Genomic DNA, 19,985 nt, shown 5'->3' on the forward strand with positions numbered 1-19,985 from the left:
TTCACAACAATACAACAAAGTTTAAAAACGTATTGTTTAAATATTTTTTTAATATTTTTAAATGTTTTAAATGTTTCACTGTATGTATCTACCTTTGTCCAGCACCAGCCAGGAACTGGATGTGCGCAAGCCACCTGCTTTTTAAACTACTGCATGAATGAGTCTGTGAAATAGTTCATGTGTGTGTGTGTGTGTGTGTGTGTGTGTGTGTGTGTGTGTGACACACACTAATTAAAACTAAAAAAAATCACACCCGTGTGAACTGAGTGGTGCAATTCCCCTCTCCCCCTGCCCCCCCCCCCCCCCCCTCCTCTCTCTCTCTCTCTCTCTCTCTCTCTCTCATTACAAAACATTCAGAAGTTGCAAAGAAATTGCCAGATTAATTTGTAAACGTAGTAGGCCTATTTTCTTCTAGGTGCTGTCTGAATAATACGTTTTTATGGTAGTCTGAATGGTTGCTAAATCTAACAGAATTGCTAAATTGGCAACATTGCTCACAACTGACAGAATAATACAGAAGATGACCACCATAACTTCAGCCTGTGGCACGGTTGAGACCGTGGCAGTGAGACGCACAGAATCCTGTGACGCTCAACAGATCGATGACCTGATCAATCCCTCAACTGTCGCAGTGTTTGGAAGGGTCCATGTCATCCACCTTCTGTGAGTAGCCTGCCTAATAATATATTATCAATGTTAATGCACACACACAGCCACACGCCTGTGTGGTGTCTACATTGGACAAATGAAGACACCACACAGGCGTGTGTGTGTGTGTGTGTGTGTGTGTGTGTGTGTGTGTGTGTGTGTGTGTGTGTGTGTGTGTGTGTGTGTGTGTGTGTGTGTGTGTGTGTGTGTGTGTGTGTGTGTGTGTGTGTGTGTGTGTGTGTGTGTGTGTGTGTGTGTGTGTGTGTGGGGAAAAAAAGAGAGACAAGAAAAATACATAAGCACTGCTCGATGCTGCTTAACTTTCTTCTCTAGTCCGGGTAGCTGAATACCAAACGAGTTGCCCCTTTACCAATTTGCCCAGGGTGTACAGCCGGCGGAACTGCACAGCCTGGTATTCCTAAATTAACCTAAGTAAATGATGCTTAAACGGTTAAACCTAACCTTATTCCTAACCTTAACCTCAGTAAAACTATGCCTAAACCTAACCCTTGGCCTATACCTAAACATAACCCCAGTAAAACTATGCCTAACCCTAAACTTATTTCTAACCTTATTCTCAGTAAAACAAAATAAAGAATACAAGAACCGCGGTCAGTGTGAGGTCGGCGGAAAAAACGAGGGGCGAGATGGTTTAGGGACGAACGTACCTGATACCGGGTAGCTCATATCAGTCGGTAGAGCACTCGCCTCTTGACCACAAGGTCACAGGTTCGATCCCAATCAGGCACCGCAGACTCAGTGAATGGGTAGCACGGCTTGGGTGTGGCAAGTCAGGACTGGGAGCTGATGGTAGATGTTGCGCTCCCCCTCAGCAATGACTGAGACTGAGACTGGCACACTGAAAAACGGGGATAGATTCCCACGCTATGGCTGATACCGACAATAAGCTTCTCCAACCTACTTTACTACTTACTTACTTACTTACTTACTTACTTACTTACTTACTTACTTACTATGGAGTGAACTCCCCATTGCAATTAGAACAGCAGAGTCTTCAGACTGGAGCTGAAGACTCACCTCTTCAGACTCCACCTTAGCCCGTAGCACTTGCCATAGCACTTACTCTAGCCTCGACAACCACGCAAGCTTCTGCAAAGGCTAAATGTTTAATTTAGATAGCATGTTATGTAGACAGATGCCAAGTCATTATTGACCTGGCATCCTACAGTGTTCAGTTTCAATGTACAGCTTATTGATTTTGTTTGGATATTCTACTGTTAGACTGATGATAGGTTCTTGGTTTACTTAGATGACTATTTCTATGCATTTTATGTATTAGGCTAAATGCCTAAATTGTAAATTGTTACTAGCTCCTCTTTCTCCTATTCTCTCACAATTGATGACAATTTACAATTCAGGGCTTTTAGCACAGGGAGTCTATACAAGAAGCAAGGTAATAACGCATAGATAGAGACAGTAGTGCCTCAAGAAATAGCCTCGTTCCCACTTCCCAGCCGTTACTCATCGCTCAAGTATATCCCAGCAGGTAAACCAAAGCAGCAGGTATCATCAAAATACCAAGCTCTCTCTCTCTCTGAGGCATAGTGGAGCTTAATAATAACTGTTCTTTTGGCTTACAATATGATCTTACAAGACATGTTTGTAAATGCTGTGATTATGACAGACATGAAGAGATACAAAGGCTAATCAGAGAGGGAGCAAACCTTTATTGAATAGCCTACTAAAATGTCTTGGGTAAATGTCCTCTCTCTCTCTCTCTCTCTCTCTCTCTCTCTCTCTCTCTCTCTCTCTCTCTCGCTCTCTCTCTCTCTCTCTCTCTCTCCCACACAGAGAGCGAGCGAACCTGGCAGTGACCGTGGCCAACGCAGAGAACGAGGTTCTGGGCCACGCGTCCTTCTTTGACTATCCCGTTGGAGACATTGTGGACCAAGCTCACTGGGAGCCTTTTCTACACCGGAATTTCAGCACTGAAAAATGCACAGTCTGTATCACTGATGTTTAATTAATTAATTAACAGCCGTCTATTATTTATTTACTGTAAACTCTGAATTCTTAAAGATGGAGTGCTGTGATTTGTTTCCATCCTAAAACATGATCATCAGGTATTATTATTATATAAGGAGGACGATAAAAAAAAAGTGTACAGTATTTGTTAAAATGTCTTTTTATGTGGACACGCCCACCAATTCATTAAGTATGCCTGATAAAGGGGGAGGGGTTAGGGGAGGGGATGATATTGAAATCGGGAAAGTTTTAGGTTTAGTGTTAAAATTCAGAGCCGTCTGAAGTGAATGGTACTGTACTGTACTGTACTGTACTGTACTGTACTGTACTGTACTGTACTGTACTGTACTGTACTGTACTGTACTGTACTGTACTGTACTGTACTGTACTGTACTGTACTGTACTGTACTGTACTGTACAAGCTCTCCTCCCTGGCCTGTGTGTGTGTGTGTGTCTGTCTGTCTGTCTGTCTGTCTGTCTGTCTGTCTGTCTGTCTGTTAGGATGCACAACAGTGAGACTTGGTGGTGTATTAGACCGTGCTCAGACCCAGGGACACAGCAGGGACACACATTGCTAGGCAATGGAGTGGCTACTCAAAAATAGCAAAATATACTCAGTGCTGTGCTGCAATCTTGTATATCTGCTATTTTTTAACATCTTTTGAAAAATCTCAAAAGTGTCAGAAACATTTTGAATAATTATCTGGGGGTCCCTAATCATTTTCAGTTGGGGATCACCGCCATCATGTTGGGGGTCCTTGGCACGGAAAAGTTTGAGAGCCACTGATTTAGAATGTGTAGTTTCGGCCTCAGGTTTTAATGGGTTCAAGTTAGATATAGCATACTATGATTGTACAAATATCTTCACCCATGTTGTTACACCTGTGCCCCTGTGGAGTGTCAATAAACTTGAAATTGAGTTGAAGTTGAACTGACAGCTTCTCTTTTTCACCACCACACAGACCTTGAACACGCTGTTCCTCCACCTTTTTGTGGCTCAGTCCAGCTTCGCCACAGCAAGTGTAACGGAGATCATAAGGTGGGGAGAGATTGAATATTATGGTTTCTATCAGTGGTGGAAAAAGTACTCACATTTTTTAGGGGCACCCTATGTCCAGCTTTGAGGGTTTGTGTAAACACAAACATTGTCCTAACACAAACATTAATGCCATTGACAATGAATGGCCAATTTTGAGTGTTTGTGTAAACAAAAGACAAAAGTGAGGACGCAAATTGTGATTGGCCGGAATGAGATGATGTATGATGATAAGAGCGCCCCTCACTTCACACAGGTGTGATTTTGTTTACTTTACTTTTACAAAAGTATAGAGGGTATGCATGTGACATCATCATATAATACCTAGAAGTTATGCGGGAACGCCTAAAAAACTACTTTCTGGCCTTGACAGCCCATACATCCAATCAGAAAAGTAATATCTGATTGCATTAAATGACATTAAACTCACTTTGCCACTGGATTTGCCACTCACTTTACGCATGCGCATACCCTCTATTGGCATCAAAATATACTTAAAGAACCCTAAAAGAATGTGCCAGTTTTCAAAATGTATAGAAAAAACAATATTTTTAACATAGCCGATCTACAAGCTGACAACGCGTTTCAAAGTGACACTTTGTGAGCTTGTACATCTGCTATTTTAAAATAGCCAAAGCATATATGGCTGAAGTGGTTAAATTACGTTTTGTAATAATAATCAAAATCTACAAAGTAACTAATGACTACAGTTGTTAAATAATTGTAGTGGAGTAAAAAGTAAAAGTCTGTCAAAAATTATACTTAGTATAATTATTGCGAACGAAGTGATTGCGAACGAAGTGAGCACTAACTATAGAAGCTTGCCAAAACTGTCTGTCTGTCTGTCTGTCTGTCTGTCTGTCTGTCTGTCGCTGTAACACCACCCGCCCGCCACCAGAGGGCAACTGAAATTGGAATGATACAGAGGTCTGTGTGTGTGTGTGTGTGTGTGTGTGTGTGTGTGTGTGTGTGTGTGTGTGTGTGTGTGTGTGTGTGTGTGTGTCTGTGTGTGTGTGTGTGTGTGTGTGTGTGTGTGTGTGTGTGTGTGTGTGTGTGTGTGTCAGACTGCCACAACATCTTCGTTCGCTTCCCGCGTTACGCGTCTTACTTGTACTTACTTAGTATAGTAATTGTTACTAGTTACTTTCCACCACTGGTTTCTATAACACATTATGAGCAGGGGATTCTCTATTCATTGAGTATAATCATATGATGCAATGCTGGAATTGCTAATCATAGAATACTGATCCTTGTCGTAAAATAAACATGCTTCACCCATGTCTTCACAGGGCTGTTTTCAATGTCGTCACAGAGCTGCAATATATCTGTCTGGTCAGCCCAAACATCAGCCGCTTAGGTGAACAATTATATTCTTACCGTGTACACACAGTAAAATTCAGAGTGTTTGTTCAGTATCAGCAAGTATAGGGGTCTCCCTGTCTCTCTGCCTTGTTACTAAACAGAATATCTTTAGGTTGGGATACCGATTGCATCCAATGAGGAGAGGGAACTCATGCAGGACACAGGATAAACGTGTGAAATTGGACGCGGAACACTAAAAAAAGAAAATTGAAGCTGATAAATCAGTTCTCTCTCCTGATTGGATAAAATTGTTGTCCCGAGTGGGTCAAGATACCATTCGTACACTCTCACTCTCAACACATTTAATTTCAGCTTACCGTTAAACACTGTTTATTTGAAAAGGCCTTGAGAGTTTCACCAGTTTTGACACCTGACGAATTTTTCATTACAGTTTAGTCATTCTTTTTCCTAATTCAGTTACTTTTAATTAGTTTTTAGAGCGGGTTTGCTAGTTTTTATTTTTGTAACAACGCTTAGTTTTAGTTTTTTATTAGTTGTAGTGTTAGTTTTAGCTGTTTTTTTAATACTTTGGGTTAGGGTTCTAAAATATAGTAGAGTAAGAGTAGAGGAAATAAGTAGGCCTATTGTGTAATAAAAAACTCAAATGAAGGGCATTTTGTCTATACGTTCAGGTTTTTCTTTGTTAGTTTTGTATAAACATAACACGGTTTCAGTTAGTTTTTATTTTATGTGTTTTTATTATAGTTTTTATTTAGTTCCGTTAATGAAAATGTATATATATTTTTTTTTCCGTCAGTTTTTGTTAACTATAATAACCTTGTTGCAGAGCCTGCGCTGGATGAGCTTTTTGTGCCGATGAAGTGTCTCCGGGACCCCGGCCCTCAGTGCCTCGCCTTCGTCTGCCACAGACACACACACTGTCCCGCGCTTCATGTCCGCAGAGCCAGGTATAGACACACACACTGTCCCACGCTTCATGTCCGCAGAGCCAGGTATAGACACACACACTGTCCTACGCTTCATGTCCGCAGAGCCAGGTATAGACACACACACTGTCCCACGCTTCATGTCCACAGAGCCAGGTATAGACACACACACTGTCCCACGCTTCATGTCCGCAGAGCCAGGTATAGACACACACACTGTCCCGCGCTTCATGTCCGCAGAGCCAGGTATAGACACACACACTGTCCCACGCTTCATGTCCACAGAGCCAGGTATAGACACACACACTGTCCCACGCTTCATGTCCACAGAGCCAGGTATAGACACACACACTGTCCCACGCTTCATGTCCGCAGAGCCAGGTATAGACACACACACTGTCCCACGCTTCATGTCCACAGAGCCAGGTATAGACACACACACTGTCCCACGCTTCATGTCCGCAGAGCCAGGTATAGACACACACTGTCCCACGCTTCATGTCCGCAGAGCCAGGTATAGACACACACACTGTCCCACGCTTCATGTCCACAGAGCCAGGTATAGACACACACACTGTCCACGCTTTATATCCACAGAGCCAGGTAGACACACACACTGTCCACGCTTTATGTCCACAGAGCCAGGTAGACACACACACTGTCCCACGCTTCATGTCCGCAGAGCCAGGTATAGACACACACACTGTCCACGCTTTATGTCCACAGAGCCAGGTATAGACACACACACTGTACCGCACTTCATGTCCGCAGAGCCAGGTATAGACACACACACTGTCCTGCGCTTCATGTCCACAGAGCCAGGTAGACACACACACTGTCCCGCGCTTCATGTCCACAGAGCCAGGTAGACACACACTGTCCCGCACTTCATGTCCACAGAGCCAGTTATAGACACACACACACACACACTGTCCCACGCTTCATGTCCACAGAGCCAGGTAGGCGGCACAATTATTACATAAGCGAACCAATCATAATTATTTGAGATAATCACAATTCTTTTTTGAATAATCACCATAATCGTCATAATCATTTCCATGTTAAAAAGTTAAAAAGTAAGAGTAAACCGAAATAAAAACGGTCCTCGCACATAGCTCATTTATGTCCGCACCAATGTTTCAGAATCAGAAGCACCTTTATTGTAACATCACAGGTTTTCACATGTAAAACAGTGGGTGAAATTATTCTTTTTGTGCAAGCTCCAATGTTTTGCCATGCACTCGGCCATCAGCACAGCCTGACAACGAGTCCCGGGCTTGATTCCTGAGCCAGACAGACCTTGGCTGTGTACATGTGTCACTCCCACAATCTCTGGATGCTATATATAGTCTGGAACTACACCTCCCGATATCTTTAGAGCTTATGTATTTATTATTTTATTTCCATTTCTACTAAGCAACAAGCTATATGCTTAGATGATTTCTGTTTATATTAGGATACATTTGCGCGATTGTAAAGACAAAACGGAAGTGGGGAGGAGGCTTCCCTTCCGCTTTATATTTTACTCATGATCAGAGTTGCCTTGCTCCAGAATGTATGACGGAAGCATTTGAAAATTGCGAGACTGGTCAACGCGAGACTAATTACTCCCCGACTCCCCCCCCTTTCCTGTCAGTCTCCACTGTACTATTGAAATAAATGTAGAAAATAATCAAAGACTAAAAACGATACAATTCTGAGAGACTACAAATGTAGGTCCATTTGGTTGCATTTGTACACTATCAATGTTACAAAATGGACAAATTAGCACTGGGGATTTTACTGTGCGACTTGCGAAAAGTGGCAGAATCGGCTTTGACTTCCCAGGGTGTGAAGTTCATGATGCAGCCTATATCATTTTATTTTGCAGGGTGGAAGACCACGATGACCTCACACACATATTCACAGAGCAGAGCAAGGAGCTGTCAGCGTCCTGGGGTCCCTTCTACCTGGCTGAACTCATCCAGAGCCAGGACCACTTAAACCACGCAGCCGTTTGTGAGGTCGGTTCAAGACAGCGGTTGTAAACGCCGGGGTTCAGGTCAGGGGGGTCCAGAGGGGCCATGGGCAAATGATTGATACTGTAGTGTAGTTAGGAACCAAATGGACCAAGGGTTTGAGTCAAGAGAATCAAGAGGGGTTTATTTGACACTCACTCACTCAGATGGGTAAAAAACAGCAAAATGTTAGGTGGGACAGACAGGTGGGGCAAAGACAACAATATAACAGATAATAATAGTGAGAGAGAGAAAAAAAGTGGTTGTCATGGTCATGATCATTTCTAAGTGCAATGTAAAAAATAAACAAAAATAAAAGAAGAAGAAAAAACATGAATAGTGGCACTGCATAGGACTGTCACAATTATTACATAATCGTCTAATTGCAATTTGTTGAGATAATAGTAATTATTTTGTCATAATCGTCATAATCGTTTCCATGTTGAAAGACTTACACACGTTACAAAAATAGCTGATCTACAAGCTTACAACATGTCACAAAGTGATGTGTTGTAAGCTTGTAGATCAGCTATTCAGCTTTTTTAACCTTTTAGTATAAGAAATTCAATTTCAGTAATGAATATCATATTTTTTGATTACCATGCAAACAGAAATGTATTCTTTATCCATAATGTTCCAACGCCCAATGCCACAAACGCAGTTAAATCGTTAATCGCAATTATTTGTGTGACAATTAATCGTCAACCTATTTGTAATGGCGACAGCCCTATATAGCACTGCAGATGCTTTCGCCTGGCTCTGTCAGAAATGCTCCCGCTGTGGCACATTCCCTCAGGACCAGAGAGATGACAGACAACCCCCCCTCCTCCTCCTCCTCCTCCTCCTGAAGCTGACATGTGTTCATGTGCAGCATATGGTAGATGGGAGCTGCGGCGTGGGCCAAGACATGCTCTCACTGAACATATTGTGTCCAGACATCTGTGGCGTTTTGAAGCTTTTTGTACTGAAATTATGTCCACCGCTCAGGGAAACAAACGGCGGACAGTGCAACAACATTTACTCCAGAGGGGTTTGTTTTTGGCCTAGTCCACTTTTCCTGAAGAAAAATACCATTAATTATTTGTGTGATAATGGAGTATGTAACAACGGTAAAACATAGATTTGTGTTAATATAGTGAAGGCGAGGTCCGATAGGTCTACGTTTGTGTTGTGTTTCCAGAGTTTTGATCCTGAGCTTGATTATTACACCTATTAGCCAAAGAAACATACAGAGTAACCTAGAGTTATGATTTAAGATTTAAAGGTATATGGCAAGAAATGTATAAATTCATCCCCTGTCAACCAGGCCCTGTCGGTTGCTGTTTTCACACTATAGTGTCACACCAGTGTTTAGCGTTACATCGTGGTATAGCGAGCATGTTTGTGTAAATAAACGCTGCTGTCTGTGTTCACAGAGTGGTGGCATTGCTGTTGGTTTCATCAGTGTCAGTGGAGACATTGATTTTGACCTGCTGAACGAGAGCTTTGAACTCAGCGTGTTTGACGGTCTGTACAAGCAGCAGCCACACCAGGACTTGTCTAAACATGGTCTGTACAAGCAGCAGCCACAACAGGACAGGACTTCTAAACACGCTCCTCGGGGCGACCGATCTGATGGTGGCATCTCCACAGATACCCAAGTCTCTGCTCCACGGGACCCAGCAGAAAAGGTCTAAAAAGCTAATTTACAACAACTAGTATAACCATACAATATCCCTTTGAATGTACACAGTAATATACGTATGTCTTAGACATAACTGGCATGTAAGGTAGGCTATTAGGGGCTAATGTGTTGTATTAAATGTGCCTAACAAAGGCCCACAATGTTATTTTGCATGCGCTGCTCACTGTTTGACAATTTACAATTTACAATTTAGGCATTTAGCAGACGCTCTTAATCCAGAGCGACTTACAATAGGCAAGAACAAAAAGCATGGGAATACATCACATATGTAACAAAATGCATTTATCGCGAAACATGCGTAAGCTAAGACCGTGACTAGAACATATCTATATAATGACACTATACATATAAACTATAACTAGAACATATCTATATAATGACACTATACATATAAACTACACATATGTGCTATACTATGCTGTACATATATACTATGAAGTGCTATGACTACATACAATGCACTTATTGTGCTGTCTACATGACATGCTATAAGTCTGTTTCAAATGCCATACAAGTCTACCAGTGATACCCTAGTCCTCAAAGCTGTGCAATGCCAGATTTGTATGCACATATGTGTTTTATCAATCAGAATCTTGTTTTATCAATCAGAATCATGTACGTAAAATGCTGATATTTTAATCAAGAATGATATTTAAGAATGATATTCTGGGTTCAAGTTCTACCAGTGGTGATCATCAAAACAGTTACCTCTCTTTGCCACTTGGGGTCGCCAACATACACAAAGTGAGAATACTCATCAGTGCAGGATAAGAGGAGACTGGCTTCTCTTTAAATCCTCCCTGTCAAAAACGTCATTATGTCCAAAACTGTTACTTTTCAGGATTCAAATTCAAAAATAACAAAAGTAGCAAATCTGCAAGCTCAAAATGTGTCGCTTCACGCAGCATTTGAAGCTTGTGGATCTACTACTACTTTTGATGGTTGCGTACTGTGACACTGTAGTATATTCAAGTAGAGGTAGAGCATTAATTTTAAAAAAAAAGAAGAAAAAGACAAAAAGTTAGAATATGAAGATAAAAGGTTTCTGGCCGACAGCAACAATAGTTGTATTATTATTGATCTATGATTTTCAAGTAATATTTTCCTAAAATCAATTACCTTTTGATTTGATTTTGTTAAAGGTGTCAGATGAAGAGGAAGAACAAACTGAAGAATCCTTGATGCGAGGGGATGCATCTGAGCACCCTCCTCAGAGTGACCAATCAGCAGCAGGAAATCACAGACAACATGCAACAGAACAGGTCTTAAATACCCAGTATCCACTAGATAAACAAAGTAAAATATAGTAATTTGGATAGAATAAAATCCACTGCATAATGCGATGTGCTATTTGTTTTCTGATATGCCATTCATATTAACTTTGTTACAAATAAAATCAGGCATTTGTTCCTTATGAAGCTATGGACCTTTAGAGTTTGTTTATAGCACTAAACTTGACGTCATGTGGCAGCCAAGTCTATGGACCTTTAATGTTTGTTTAGATTACGATGTATGTTTAAGTACCGTGATTTTTGTACTTTTTCTGTTTTGCATGTGTCTATGGAGTTAACAATTTACTCTAATAGACCCCCAGGTGTGGTTATAATATTCAAATATGTCTTCCCTGTGTATTTTTGGTTTCTTCCTGAAAGCTGAAAGCCTTTGAGTCAAAAGGCCCAATTGAAATAACACCATTTTAGTGACATCATAACCCCTCCCCCATTATCATACAACAACAGCTGTGGCGAGGCTTAAGTTCAGGTGAAAACCAGGTATACTTAATGAACTGGTGGGTGTGGCCACATAAAAACATACCGTAATTTGAACACTTTCTGTACACTTTTTTGAAAGAAATCTTCCTCCTTGTATAATCGTAGTACTTGATGATCATGTTTTAGGGGCACTCAATCTTTAAAGGAGTATGGCGCTTCACACGAGAGTATTTTTGAAGGCCCTTCTATGCCCAGCTTTGTGTGTCTGTGTGTACCACATTTGTGATCATTTGATTGGCTGAGCACGGAATGTGATGATGTATGTGTGATTCTTTTCTTTTATTCTTTTGTTTTCTTGCTTCTGGAGGCGGAACAAGGTAAAAAACCCTCAGAGCAAGGAGAGGTCATGCATGTCTCACCATCAAGTTGGACAGAAGACGAGGTCCTTGTCTCTCCACCAAGTGAGACAGCTGAGGTAAAAAAATAATACAGTTTTCTCTACATCAGTGCTTCTCAAAGGGTTTCGTTAAAAAAACCCTGATATGAATATGCCTGCAGACCACTATATGAAAACATTTTGTGCCAGAGGTACCCTAGCTCCCCCAGAAGACAAGATGTACTGTATGGTTTTTGAGGGGCGCTAGCCCCTCCTATATACATACAGCTTTTGTCCCCACATATATTTGCCATTGACAATGAAAGGAGAAATTAGGTCATATGTGCCTCAAATATGACGTACATTTGTGGCAACACAAACATTAACTGCCATTGACAATGAATGGAAAATGTATGTCATTATGTAGAAGAGCAAATCGGCTAACCAATCAATCAATCATAAATTCAGTTGTTCATGAGATGTATGATGATGTATAATGATAAGAGCGCCCCTCACTTCACAAGGGTGTGATTTTTAAATTACATTTTCGATAATCAAACATGTAAAAAAAATCACACCCGGGTGAAGTGAGGGGCGCTCTTATCATTGTATATCATCATCTCATTCCGGCCAATCAGAATTTGCGTCCTCACCTTCATCGTCAATGTTTGTGTTTACGCAATGTTTGTGTTTACACAAACACTCAAAACTGGCCATGCATTGTCAATGGCATTCAATGTTTGTGTTAGGACAAAGCTGGACATAGGAGGGCTAGTGCCCCTCAAAAAATAGCAGGAGCTTGTAGGTTGTTTGTATAGCCAACATATACATGGATAAACTGGTCAAAATCCTTGTTCATATATGCCCCCCTCCCTCCCAAGGGGCCCTGTACCCCAATTTGAGAACCAATGCTCTACATCCCCTGCTGTGTCGCACAAAGCCGAAGATCAGCTAAGAGCACGAGTGGTTGAGTTACTCGAGAAAGAAATGATTTGGGAGTTAATCTCAGATGACCTTGACATTTCAGACACACTAAAAAGCAGTTGGCGGTCGCCGGTCGCCGGTCTTTGCGGGGGGAAGCACTGAGCTTTATCTTTCGGTTGGCACCGGTGCACTAATTAATAACACTGCTCTCGTTTCAGCAAGAGAACACACATGCTGCCGACGTGCCCAGTGCCAGTGGGCGGAGCGGGAGCCCAAAGCAGCCCAACGCCTTCTGCATTCGGCTGTTTGTCATCGACAAGAGCTACGAAATGCGGTAAGGTCACCGTGCGGTCACGTCACGTGCATGGAATAAATTATATATAGGGCATAGCAGTAGCGGGCATTTTCTGGTTCCACCTACCCAAAGCCCATTCATCCAAGCCCCCCCAATCATGACCATAAAACACTTGATACAAAAGAAGAAGAAATCACAGAATCAAACTTTGTGAGCTTGTCGATTGGCTATTTTCCGCAAAAGCATTCCCCACAATCACAGAAAGCAGAAAATACACTAGTACAGAGCCCTGAGGTACTCCGGTCACCCATATGGGCTTTAAGTGGTTAAAAAGGACATCGGTAGTCTTTGGGGAAGTTATTTGTACATGATTAACCCCGTTAACCCTGGCTCGCGTGGCATGTCATTTCTAAAAAAGAAACGTCTTAACGATAGCAGATCTACAGGCTCATAAAGCATTTTGAACTTGTAGATCTGCATTTGGCTTTTTTGTTTTTGTTTTTAAATCTTTGAAAATAGGGTAAAAGTGGTGTGGGACCAAACCAATGCATTTTCACCCATGGAATCCATCCATTCATAGTAAAGTGGCTCGCTATTTAAATTTGTGGTGTATAATTAATTCCTTTGTGACGAATTTGCATCACTTATAGCTGATTTGCATGTGTAGTGTCTTTGAAGAGATGTGTTCCAAAGTGAGAGATTCACCATTCGAAAAAGGCCATATACCTGCTCTTCAAAAAAAAAAAAAAAGGACAGATGGCACCAAATGCAAAAACAAAATTCTGCCTTTGTTGATAGTAGGGCGTAGCGGTCCGGGCACCTACAGCACATTGCGGGTTCGAGTCCCGATCCCCAATGGGCTTTGCTGCCAATGTCTCTCTACCCAATCCTGTCAGCCTACTGTCCATAATAAAGGCCTAGAAAAAGAAAACAAATAAAAATAAAATGGAATCTCTTCCATTTCATAGGTTTGAAATGCCAAATTTCAGGTAATGATCCCCTCCCCCCAGATGCCAGGTAATTGTTGACCTGGATCTCGTTTCCATGTACAGATTTTCTTTGCATATTCTACTGTTAGACTGATGATATATTATTGGTTTACTTATGATCTTCTAGATAACTATTTCTATGCATTTGAAGTATTATCTTGAAGTATTATCTTGTTTACTGTAAATCGCTCTGGATTAAGAGTGTCTGCTAAATGCCTTAATTTGTAAATTGTATACTTTGTCCTATAACTGCCTTATACGTCTGAAGAAATAGCTGATCTACAAGCTCATGTGCTCAAGCTCATTGTGATGTGAGGTATTGTGAGCTATTGATCAGCTATTTTTTTTTCTTTTTTACAATTTCCCCCATAATGAGTTAGTCCAAAGACATGCCCAAAATAGGGCCATCGGGTTGAAAGTCTGAACTGACTTTTCTGTGCATTTTCGGACACATCTACATAGAACACGGTTGGCAGCCATTCCGGGAGTTGTTATTTGCACAGTCAAGTGAAGTCAAATTAACCAAAGTGTGTTACAACAACACACGCTATAATAATTACAACAGTGCTTTTTCACTTCTTTCCTAATTTCGGGGACATCCTCGTACAGTGCCAGTGGTGGCAGTCATCCAGAGTTTCCTTCTCTGTCATATGTCACCCCGACAAAAAAAAGAGGAGAAAGAAGAGTGACTGTTATTTGGCCTCCCTCCCCCTCCTGCCGGGCTCCTCTCAACAGTCCCCCTCTACTCCCCAGCTGTTAGAGAATATGGAATTCAGACGCTCCCCGCGGAGAATGAGCATATAATTAATGAGTGCGGTGCTTAAAGTGACAGCGAGTTGAAGCCGGCAAGTTGGACTTGGATGGTGTGTGCGCCAAGAGGGGACAGGGGGATGGGGGGACGGTGGTCAGGTTGGCTGTGATCTCATCTCTCCCATGTTGGCTTCCTCTCGCTTCTCTCTGCCCACACTGGCACACACGCATATTTTCACTTAAGCCTTTTGGGTTCTTTTTTTTTACGCGCGGCGGTGTGACACAGGGACAAGAACAGAATGAATAGGAATGGAACATGCATCTCGTATCATTGTGTGCACAGATGTCAGCCTATCTGATAAAGTAGTTGATGACGGTCATGGTATCAAGGGTATAATTATGCTTACGCAGATGAGTGACTCACCACATGTACTGTATGTACTGGGTCAAGCAGATAAAGGTCATAATTCATAACTGTGTGATTATGAATATTAATAATTCATAAAATGACGAGAGGCGTACAGGAAGGTTTGTTTGCTTATAGATCAGCTGTTTTATGTTTCTTTTTTTTGTGCACTACTGATCCTCATTATCCTCTGTGTTTCCCCATTTGCCTCTTCCAGATCGGTGGACTTTCTCCCATACGTATTCACACTCTTCCCCGTAAGTATCACATTGTGTACATGGTTACTGTTTTTGTGATTGATTGATTGATTGAATACTTAACAGTTTGCCAAAAAAAAGTAGAGAGAGTACAGTTCTATACAAAAGTATGCTAAAAGGATTAAAGCCAAAAAAAGGTTGTAGAACTTTGGTTGTAGATCTGCTATTTTCAAAAGACCAAAATATATAGGGCTGAAGTGGTTTGTGTATTTTGTAGTAATAAGCAAAATCCACAAGGTAATTAGTAACTAAAGTTTTCAAATAATTGTAGTGGAGTAAAAAGATAGTTTATACGGTTCCCGGAGACAAGGGCAGTCTTTGTTTAGGCCGGGGCTACTTACACGAACATAAGAACAAACTCCTGTCCTGGCCCTTCTACGTATACAGTATGCCACATTAAATGAATAATGCATCGTGAATTACATCATAATTCACACTCAGACGGGTGGTTTCTTTTGATTGATTGATTGAATACTTTATTAGACAGAAATGCAAACAGCAACAGAGTACAGTCAAACACTTGGTCCCAAACATAAGTCTCCTCAGCAAATCTTCGATTGCTATGTAGAGTCTGCAACTACACGTCCCGAAAGCCGTGGATGGAAGCTGTCGCCAATTTGTCATTTCTGTTTATTTTTACATTTTAAAATATCTTTAAAATAGCGGCAAGCTATATGTCGTCTCTGTTCGGGTGGAAACCTCATACCGGTATGTCCAAAACTGTTACTTGTCACGGTTCAAATTCAAAAGTAGCAGATCCACAAGCTCGAAACACGAGATCTGCTACTATTGATTATTTTCTGTGACTCTAGTAGGATCAATTACGGTGTTCATTTACGGGGGAAAAAAGACAAAAAGCTGCAATAAGGAGATAAGAGGTTTGTCCCCGACAGCGACGGTATGCTTTGACAAATGTACGTCGTGGGTCATCCCATGCATAGTTTCTTCGCATTTTCCCCTGTTCCGTTGCACATCAGACTGTACGACGGTCCCCTGTTCCGTTGCACATCAGACTGTACGACGGAAGCATTTTCCCCTGTTCCGTTGCACATCAGACTGTACGACGGTCCCCTGTTCCGTTGCACATCAGACTGTACGACGGAAGCATTTTCCCCTGTTCCGTTGCACATCAGACTGTATGACGGTCCCCTGTTCCGTTGCACATCAGACTGTACGACGGTCCCCTGTTCCGTTGCACATCAGACTGTACGACGGAAGCATTTTCCCCTGTTCCGTTGCACATCAGACTGTACGACGGAAGCATTTTCCCCTGTTCCGTTGCACATCAGACTGTACGACGGTCCCCTGTTCCGTTGCACATCAGACTGTACGACGGAAGCATTTGGAAATCGGGCGAATCAACTGAGAGACTATACACTTTATTTCTTTATTATTACTGCTGCTGTATATAGTCTGCCCCAGCCTATGTGTGTTTTCTGGGGCGGGTGCCGACGGAAACATACGGTGGATCCTATTGGTTCACCGTGCTGAGCGCCTGCCCCCGCCCCCCACCTCCCCTCCCCTGGTAGAAAACAGTGGAGAACACTGACGTCACCAAATCCACTGTTATTGGTTAGCGAAAATCCAAGTTGACTCCCACTTCCCACGCCAGATCGTCCAATGGGTTTTCCCAGTCTTTTCATTTTGAGCCGAATTGCTTGTCTCTCTCAGGACAGGGACTACTGTGTGATCACGCTGGCAACGCTGACCCCCGAGTTCCCCCTCATACAGAACTTTGTGCGGGTGACACCACACCCCTCCAGCACCCTGCACCAGGAGCTCTACATCTTCCACCGCGCTGCGCTGCTGAAGTGAGAGCGCCCTTCCTCCATACAAACCACAATGTATATTATCTATGATGAAAAACATCATCCTCATGCAGTTTCTCTTGAATCGTACAATTTATCAGAACTTGATTTGTTTCATAATTGTATATTGGAAATTCATTATCATATCGTCACCGTCATGCAGAAAGCTCTTTTCAGTCAGATAACTCACGAATAGATTGAACAAATATTTATTATAGACTGAGAATTCAATGAGCATGTCGACATTCGGCTCTGCTACATTTTTCTCCCTGCTCGGCACAATTATACAGCCATCATTAACCATTAAGAGTAGGGAGTCTAGGGACATACCGGTAGATATACAATACAACCCCAACAATGTTGTTGTTGCTGCGCCCCCTGCAGGTGTGTGGCGGTGAGGCCAGCGCTGAGCGCAGACAGGCCTGCTGTCTCTGCCATGGTGGAGAGGCTCAGTATGCACCAGTCTCTGAGCGCAGACAGGCCTGCGCAGTCAGCAGACAGGCCTGCGCAGTCAGCAGACAGGCCTGCTGTCTCTGCCATGGTGGAGAGGCTCAGTATGCAGCAGTCTCTGCTGGAGGACCTGGATGTGTTCTGTCACGCCAGGAGAGACCCGGTCAGTACACCTACAACAAGTCTCTTCTACACTGTTAAATCCTGAATGTGCACAAATCCTAGCCCCGACACTCACTTTCACTTCATTATTCAGACTGAAAGCCCTTCCCACGACAGCCGTTTCTGGGATGGGCGTTGCCAAAGCGGCAGTCTTCGGCGATTTGTTCACACCAACCATTCAAAATAGTACTAGCAAAGCAGATGACGTCCTCGTCATTGTGGCTAATAACCCGGTGGTCGAGCGCTACTAGCATGTACATTATTTGCATATGGGCATAAAAGGGACAAGGACTGACAGTTACAGAGATCTCCATATCTGGGAATATATTGGCAGTGTGACGTAGGTGTGAAGCCCGCGTAGTGGCCCGAACCTCTAGTAGTTTAACCAAGGTCCTTTTAGTTACATATAATGGTAACCGCCACGTCCAAAGTGTGGTTGATCAGTCTAGCTTGACTTCTTCCCACCCTGCTGAAACCAATCACTATTAAAAGGCTCCCTTTCATTGTAACTGACAGGGAATCGGTTGCTTATTTTCACGAGGATGAAAACGACTCAAATTCGAACGACACCTCTTTAATTCTTAACATCACACACCGGTTTGTGTTGTTATCAATGAATTAATTTAAGCTATTATTTCCATGATTGTTTTGGATTAGCGCGCGCACGGGGGGTGGGGGGTGCATCACAACCAGGGTGTCGTGTGCCAAACAAAACAGATCGGTGCGAATTCAGATTCAACAGATTTTCCCATTCTGACAGACGTCCCAGCTGTCACTGCTGCGACCCGTTCCAAGACACATAATTACGTCTCAAACGAGAATGGAACCGTTTCCATTGTGTATCCATCCATCCACGGCATTGGACCTGAATGTGCCATCGCATCCCAATAATCTAATGTTTGTGTAAAAATTATTGTATTATAATAAGATAAGCATTCATCTTTTTTATTTTAGAGCCAGATTGAAAAAGACAGGATGAAAGAAAAGCAGTAGATTCAGTGGTGCTGTCACAGTGTCAGAAGAAGGGGTAAATAAGGTGGAAGAGATTCCGAGTGCATTTACTCAGTGGTGTAAAGACAAGAAACTAAGTAGCCCACATAATTGTACTTTTACTCCACTACATTTATTTGAACACTTTAGTTATACTGGTTACTTTGTAGATTTTGATGCGTTGCAAGCAACGCATTGTGACCTTGTAGATCTGCTAATTTCAAATGATTTTTATACATTTGAAAACATCTGAAATGGGACATTCGCACTTTTAGTTAGTTAGTTACTGCGAGAGTGAGGTCTAGCCAACACCAACAAACTTTTACTGTTGTACTTTTACTTGTGTATTTCTACATTGCAGTATTTATGTGAGTACTTTTTCCACCACTGAGTAAAACACTTTTGATTATCTGTACTTTACTTTAAGAGTATTTGTATGTTTGGACTATCACTCTACTACTGAAGTGATAGTCAGGGGCGTCAGTAGAACAGCCGGATGGGAACCGCAAAGTTCCCAGTTCGAACCCGGGCTCCCCCAGAGTTAGTGTCGAAGTGTCCTTGAACAATTCTCTGAACCCCCAATTGCTCCGGATGAGCAGCTTGGTGCCTTGCATGGTTTCCTCCGCCATCGGTGTATGAATTGGTGAATCAATCTGAAGCGCTTTGCATAAAAGCGCCATATACATTTTCCACTGCATTTCAGATGAATATTGTATTTTTGACTCTGCTAGGTTTCTAGGAAGGGACCGCTGGGATCCAAACTTACAAAAAAAGTCCTATTTTAAAAGAATTGATAAAATAACCGATCTACAAGGTCACAATGTGTCACGATGCGATGGGTTGTGAGCTCGTAGATTAGCTGTTTTTGCTATTATTGAACATTTTTAACAGCAATGCATTGATAATATTAAAAGGAAAATCTGTTCTTTGTAATTGTGCATTTGTGTTACTAAAAGCAAGTACTCCAGTCCAGTACAATAACTCAAATGCAAATTTGGCTGAGCACTTTTCACTTATAGTTGAAAAAAAAGCTCAAAACCGCCACTCCGGGGCTACATTTCGAGCTACTTGATGCTTTTGTGTGACGCTGTAGTATGATCAAGTAGGGCGTTAATTTACGAAAAACACAAAAAGCCCAACAGCAACGAATTATTTGACCACAAGTATCTATACTGGTCCGTGTATTTTACGGCCATTTGAATTCTAATTTCATATTTGACAAACAGTATTCAGAATACGGTTCGGTGTTCTGAATACTGTTTGTCA

General features: G+C 42.1%; 1 protein-coding gene across 6 annotated transcripts in view; it reads left to right on the forward strand.

Annotated features, from left to right (window-relative positions):
• The window catches only part of cfap61 (cilia and flagella associated protein 61), a 51,550-nt gene that overhangs the window by 745 nt on the left and 30,820 nt on the right, over nt 1–19,985 (forward strand). For 4 of the 6 annotated variants that reach the window (XM_079525799.1, XM_079525800.1, XM_079525801.1 and 1 more), the window contains exons 2-14: nt 508–663; nt 2,461–2,611; nt 3,597–3,673; nt 4,960–5,027; nt 5,820–5,940; nt 7,790–7,922; nt 9,332–9,586; nt 10,743–10,862; nt 11,680–11,787; nt 12,831–12,946; nt 15,270–15,309; nt 16,981–17,120; nt 17,502–17,730. In XM_079525799.1, the coding sequence (XP_079381925.1) occupies nt 508–663; nt 2,461–2,611; nt 3,597–3,673; nt 4,960–5,027; nt 5,820–5,940; nt 7,790–7,922; nt 9,332–9,586; nt 10,743–10,862; nt 11,680–11,787; nt 12,831–12,946; nt 15,270–15,309; nt 16,981–17,120; nt 17,502–17,730 (1,714 nt within the window). The remainder of the gene's footprint in view (nt 1–507; nt 664–2,460; nt 2,612–3,596; nt 3,674–4,959; nt 5,028–5,819; nt 5,941–7,789; nt 7,923–9,331; nt 9,587–10,742; nt 10,863–11,679; nt 11,788–12,830; nt 12,947–15,269; nt 15,310–16,980; nt 17,121–17,501; nt 17,731–19,985) is intronic. The other 2 variants (XM_079525802.1, XM_079525804.1) reach the window with 2 other exon arrangements.

This window comes from Electrona antarctica (genome assembly GCF_951216825.1).
Source record: "Electrona antarctica genome assembly, chromosome: 17".
Taxonomy (NCBI): domain Eukaryota; kingdom Metazoa; phylum Chordata; class Actinopteri; order Myctophiformes; family Myctophidae; genus Electrona; species Electrona antarctica.